General features: G+C 41.1%; 1 protein-coding gene across 8 annotated transcripts in view; it reads left to right on the top strand.

The window, feature by feature from the left end:
• LOC101852538 (potassium voltage-gated channel subfamily H member 4) overlaps positions 1-6,640 on the top strand; it is a 252,648-nt gene that overhangs the window by 196,020 nt on the left and 49,988 nt on the right. For all 8 annotated transcript variants that reach the window (XM_035968876.1, XM_005094997.3, XM_013080627.2 and 5 more), the window contains exon 5: positions 4,060-4,194. In XM_035968876.1, the coding sequence (XP_035824769.1) occupies positions 4,060-4,194 (135 nt within the window). The remainder of the gene's footprint in view (positions 1-4,059; positions 4,195-6,640) is intronic.

The raw sequence follows: 6,640 nt of genomic DNA on the forward strand, positions 1-6,640 counted from the left end.
TATCGATTTTAGACCACCAAGGGATCTTTAACGTGCGCAACTTGCACACGGGCCTTCCGAGATTTTTCGCCCTTGTCCGAGAAGGCTAGGTGTAGATCTTTCCTACCAGAAGGTCAGGGGTGTGGCAGAAAGACAGCAGTAAAAAGGAGCCAAGGAGTAGCAGTAGAAAGTCTGCAGAAAGAGTCAGGAGCCCAGAGGAGGAGGCAAAGGGGGTGAGGTGGTGGGGGCAGAAAGTGGAAATGAAAGCAGACAACAGAACATTGCTAGAGAGCATGAAAGGAGGTGAAAGGAGACCATTTTAGAGAAGAAAATTTTTCGGTCGCTACCCGGATTCGAACCCAGGACCTTTGAATGAGAGGCCAACACCTTAACTTCTAGGCCACGAGAGCCCCTTCAAAGCAGATAGACTTAGCAAAGCGATAAAAATTCTCCCCATCATGAGAATCGAACTTGGGTCTTATGTGTGCGACAACCTTTATACAACAGACGCCTGTGACACCCTCCTGTGACCGTTCATTTAAAGGTCGTTTCTCAGTCGGATTTATCCAGTTTTCCAGGATATACAAATACATTTACGTGCATACATTTACCTACCTGAGGATTGCTTCACATATCTTATATCAGTGTGTGTGTATGTGTGTGTGTGTGTGTGTGTGTGTGTGTGTGTGTGTGTGTGTGTGTGTGTGTGTGTGTGTGTGTGTGTGTGTGTGTGTGCTTTGAAGATGAGGTTTGTATTAGAAAAATAAGTATTCACTCTTCAAATCGAACTTTACAAGACGAGGTACTTCCTATCTAGCATGGCGTTGTGCTACAGTGTCTCCTGTCACCATTTTATTTCAGCTGTCCTTTTGGGGGGACCATTTTGTGCAAGCCAAGTAGGCATAGGAACACTTAATTAACTCTTAAGTACACGACCCGCACTTAAGCCGACGCAGTACATTGCTTGGCTGTTTGCTGTCGTAACAAAAATCTACGAAACACCAGCAAATACATCATATTATGACCAAACCTTTGTTTATTACTACTCAATTTGGTGTGCATTCTATTAAAATTGGTTAGATAAGAGCAGAAATATAGGTAAGTTTGTAATATTGTCAAATTAGCTGACGCATTGGTTACGCCCGAAGGCGGAATAGAATTCGAAAGGCCTATATTATTAAGAGTTCAATCACTGAGAAGAAAATTACCGTCTGCGTAATGATTAGTCGATCAACCAGAGAACCCCTATAAAGCACCCTTTTCAGTTTACTTTCTATCTATCTCTTGATCAATCCGTCCTTCTGTCAATCCTCCTTGCTATTTATACGCACTTTAGTAACCAGCTACTTTAGTCTCAGTGTATATACCGCCTTTCCTCGCTTTCTCTCCTCTCTCACCAACCTCTCATCTCCCCCCCCCCCCCCCCCCCCGTGTCTCTCCCTCTCTCTAGTTCTCTCTCTTTCTCTCTCTCTCTCTCTCTCTCTCTCTTTCTCTCTTTCTCTCTCTCTCTCTCACACACACAGACAGACACACACACAGACACACACACACACACACACACACACACATACACACACACTCCTTTTCCCTCTCTTTCCATCTGTCTCTATCTGTCTTCATAGTTCATCTATTTATCGTCTCTTTTTCTGTTACAACAAACCTTGAATTATCCCACATTTGTGAACTTTAATTACCCTAACGCCAGTCCGGACGTTCATCTCTCGTTCCCCCACTAGCCTGCATAAAGACCCTCTCCCAGAAACCCATCTCAAAGTAATCCTCTCTTACCCCTGTGCTCCTATCTCACGCGTACAAATCGGCATGTCAGTGCATGCGCGTGATCGATAACTGACGAGACGGCCGAGAGTTGAGTAGTCCCAGCACGCACTTCTCTGCCTGTCTTCTTCTTTCTTTCGTTCGTTCTTTCATTCTTTCCATTTCCCAAGACATTTAAGATTCTGACGGGGGGTCAAGGACCGTAGAAAGATAACTTTTTAAAAATGTATGTGCGTCTTCTTCTTTATGTTACTGAGTTTTGCCAATTTCCTTCTGTCTTCTGTTACTTTTTGTAGTTTACGTCCTTGTCTTTTTGTTGATGTGTATTGGTGCCTGCCAACTATGATAATTGGAGAAAGAAAGGGCATGATTTCGTTATCATTGTCCTTGTTTTTGCCCACTGCGGTATGAAAGCAAACTGCAAATGACATGGAGAGGGAAAGGGGAAGAAGAAAGGGAAAGCGAGAGGAAGATTGGTTTGGGGGGGGGGGGGGGGGGTGAATGTGGGTTTTTTGGTATTATTTGTTTTATATAGATGTTTGAAATGCGTCGCTGTTCTATTGTATCATAAATTATTCACGTGTGTATGTGTGTGTTTATGTGTGTGTGTGTGTGTGTGTGTGTGCGTTTGTGTGTATGTGTATGTGTGTGTGTGTGTGTGTGTGTGTGAGTGAGAGAGAGAGAGAAAGAGAGAGAGAGAGAGAGAGAGAGAGAGAGAGAGAGAGAGAGAGAGAGAGAGAGTTAAGTTTGCACTTTCCGTTCATACCTAAAACTACGAGCATCAACTTCACTGTACCGTGTAAAGAGAGTGTATCGCCAGGCTCTGGACGGCTTAAATCTTCCACCGTCTGTTGAAAGTTCAACTGACCAGCTGTTTTGACTCTCAGCGTTCTTCTCTGGTTTCTTCTTTTCTGATATCGTGAGCTAATTTTAGTTAGTTTTTCCAAAACAGTACAAGAATAATCCTAATTATTTTTTAAAAAGAATATCACAACCTGCGGTCAGACCCGTTCAGCTTTTTTCGCGACCCGAAAATAAAAACTGCTGTAAAAAGGGTGGCCGAAATGTTTATTCCTATGCTATACAGTCGTATTTTTGTTTTCTAAAAGGAACCACCCCCTTCGTTCCCACACTTCGTATTAGTCTTTAACTTTCCCAAATTGGCTGTCTTGCATCTAGTCCCTTGTTTCACTCCAACCACTGACGCAGTTCTCAGATTCTTGGTTATTTTCTTTTTTTTTTTTTTTTAGCAGACGCCTCAACTCATCTTTTTAATCAAGTGCGTGTTTGATTTATGTTTATGATACTGGGTTTCATGTCCTTTTTACGTCCTTCACCCTCCCCCCCCTTTCTCCCCTGGACTCCTGTTTTGGAATCACTGTCCAGTTTATTCCTCCCAATGACGGGTATTTAAGTGGAATTATGGCCCTCAACCGTTAAGTCATTACGAGCTATTTTAAGCACCAGCATCCCTGAAATAGTTACGCTGCAATTTTTTAAGTTAAAAAACTCACAGGAAAAAGCCAATGCTTTTCTTCAAACTCGTTCTTTCAAGAGATTTATAACGCGTTGACCAAGCTAGGTCATTGTTAAAAGTACTTTTTCATCTTTTCTTTCTCCACTGAGTCCCTAATTATTCCGACCGATCACCAGTTATGATAAAAGAAGCAGTAGAATTGGGACTATTTATAATGTGTCTTGGTACTTGTTAACTACCTTTCAACGAAACTTGCAAACTTTATCTTAAACGTGTATAGCTCGTCGAATGAATGTGGCATGCTTTAGAATTTATGTGAAACGTATGCCTGCCGTGTAATAATTATGTGCCTAAAAATGAAAAATTCTCCTCTCCTAGTGGATTGTGATTTCATGTCCCACATAATGCAAGTTGTTTGTAGTGATGTCCTTTATTGTGAAAATGCATATGGTGCGATCGTCGATTATTTCCAAAAGCGAGTTATTTATATATTTATGATTAAGTTGTCTCCTGCTATGGTGTAGTTAGTGATCAACTGATGTATCACTTTTTTGTCCAAAGCTCAAATCTAAGTTTGTGGGAATACTTAAACTCGGGATAGCATTCAAGAACCATATTATTATGTTAACTTCAGCGTTTGGCAGAGAAAAGTTTGACACATTTTTAGCATTGAATAGCTGCACTTCCACTTGTAGATATACGCTGATTGCACTCTTCTTCCTTAGTTTTAGCACAGACCACAGCATTGCCTAATGGGAAACCTTGTTTTTTGAGTAACATTTTTTCTGCCATTATCCGTAAACCTGCTTTTCCCTCTGATCTTCTAGGAACTCCGTTTTGGTGCCTGTTGGATATCGTGCCCATCAAGAACGAGAAGCGAGATGTGGTGCTCTTCCTCGTCTCCCACAAGGACATCAGCAAGGAGAAGGGAGAAGGAAGCTCACACACTGGCAGTCCTGGAGGTGAGTGATACACCTCTCTTTGGAAATATGATGGTGTCTGTGGGGAGGGGACGGGGACAGGGGCGGGGAGTGAGTGAGTGAGTGAGTGAGTGAGTGAGTGAGTGAGTGAGTGAGTGAGTGAGTGAGTGAGTGAGTGAGTGAGTGAGTGAGTGAGTGAGTGAGTGAGTGAGTGAGTGAGTGAGTGAGTGAGTGAGTGAGTGAGTGAGAAAGAGTAAGAGAGAGAGAGAGAGAGAGAGAGAGAGAGAGAGAGAGAGAGAGAGAGAGAGAGAGAGAAGGTGGGTAGAGATGAGGATCAAAAAGGGTCCTACATTGAAAAAGTAATACTGATAATGATAATAAAAGTGATAATGATAATAATAATAATAATAATAATAATAATAATAATAATAATAGTAATAATAATAATAATAATAACAATAATAACAATAATAACTATAATAATAATGATGAGGATAATGGTAATAATGGTAATAATGATGATGGTGATAACAATAACAATAATAAGGATAATTGTAATAGTAATTAGTTTGTCCATCATAATCTTAAGATGGCCTGTAAGTTTGAAAGATGAACAGAACATACCAAAGCAGCGCCTTTCCCCTTTCCTGAAGAAGAGGTGGGGGCTCTCATGACTTGGAGGTTAAGGTGTTGGCCTCTCATTCAAAGGTCCCTGGTTCGAATCCGGGTAGCAACCGAAAAAGATTCTTCTCTAAAATTATCTCCTTTCACCTCGTTTCCTGCTCTCTAGCAATGTTCTGTCGTCTGCTTTCGTCTCCTCTTTCTGCCCCCACACCCTCACCTCTTTGCCCCCTCCTCTGGGCTCCTGACTCTTTCTGCAGCCTTTCTACAGCTACTCCTTGGCTCCTTTTTACTGCTGTCTTTCAAACACACCCCGGATCTTCTGGTAGGAAAGATAATTTACACCTAGCCTATTCGGACAAGGGCGAAAAATCTCGGAGATCCCGTGTGCAAGTTGCACACGTTAAAGATCCCTCGGTGGTCTAAAATCGATAAGAGTAGGCTTCGGCCGCTACCCGGGCAAAATTCAAAAATTCCTGCCCACCGAAAAAGTGTGGTGTGTCCCGCGTGCTCATATAGCCTTTTGCAGCTGCGAACGCCGTGCGTAAAACACTTAGAGAAAAAAAAGGAAAAAAAGAAAGAAAGAACAAGGGTTTCACTTATCTGCATAAACATAATTCGGTTCTTTGGTTAAATAAATCTTCCCATAGCTTCGCTTGTGACCGTCAAGCGCAATTCTTCCTTTTTTTTAAAAGAAGACCACCCCCCTCCCCCCAAAAAAGGGACTGTTGGGCCAGTGCCTGTGTTAAAACTTGACTGCCTTGGTTTTCTTAATTTCACATGTCTAGAGTTTTGAGCCAGGTCAGCAAAAAAAGGTCACCTCTGGTGTGTGTTAATTTTATTTTGTTGTTGTTGTCTTTGTTGTTGTTATGGTGGGGGTGGGGGATTATAGCCTAGTTTAGATTGTGTAATGTTTTTACAACGAAATGGTATTTTACAAGGTCATCACAATAGCCTACAAAGGTAATAGATTTAATTACTGTCAAGATTGCTGCTTTAGAGCATGCAAAGAATGTCGTCGGTTTATGAATTATTCTAGATTTTATGTAAAAGGCCTCTTATCTTTCAACGCTTCAAATTGATTTCTCAAGAAAATTGTTTGTTGACAGTAGTAGCCCTTCGAAACATTTTATTGCCACGAATTCTGGGCTTTCTCTGCCAACCTCCTTCTCCCTCACTCCCTCTCTTTCTATCTCTATCTATCTATCTCTTCTTTCACAGTCTCCCTTTCTCTATCTATCTATCTATCTATCTATCTATCTATCTATCTATCTATCTATCTATCTATCTATCTTCTATCTATCTATCTCTTTCTTACTCGTTCTCTCTTACTCTCTCTATCTATCTATTTATCTGTTCTTTTGTTTATCTGTCTATCTGTCTATATTTTTTCTATCTATCTATCTGTTTGTCTGTCTGTCTGTCTGTCTGTCTGTCTGTCTGTCTGTCTGTCTGTCTGTCTGTCTGTCTGTCTGTCTGTCTGTCTTACTAACAATCTATATAAGCCCATAATAATATATTTAACTAATCTACTTTCCTGTGGACATATCTATTTTATTATTTTCCATCTATGTTCTCTTTCTCTCTTTCTGTATTCCTCTCTATGCTCTGTCTGCGCACGCGTTTCGTTTGTATTCGAGCCTTCCATATTTAAGATTCATGTTGAACATTCGTGAGTTTTCTTTATAATTCTCTTTCTTCCCAGCTTGCCTTTTCAATTCTTTCCAGCTCGGTCTTTCGATGCCAAAAAGGCACGGTGACCTCAGAAGTGTTTATATTTTTCTTCATCTCTGCTCTCCTCATTGTATTACATCATCTCTCTTAAGCTCCCCATGAGCTGCACGATAATTGTGTTTTACACACCCTA

This window comes from Aplysia californica, unplaced genomic scaffold (assembly GCF_000002075.1).
Source record: "Aplysia californica isolate F4 #8 unplaced genomic scaffold, AplCal3.0 scaffold00093, whole genome shotgun sequence".
Lineage (NCBI taxonomy): Eukaryota > Metazoa > Mollusca > Gastropoda > Aplysiida > Aplysiidae > Aplysia > Aplysia californica.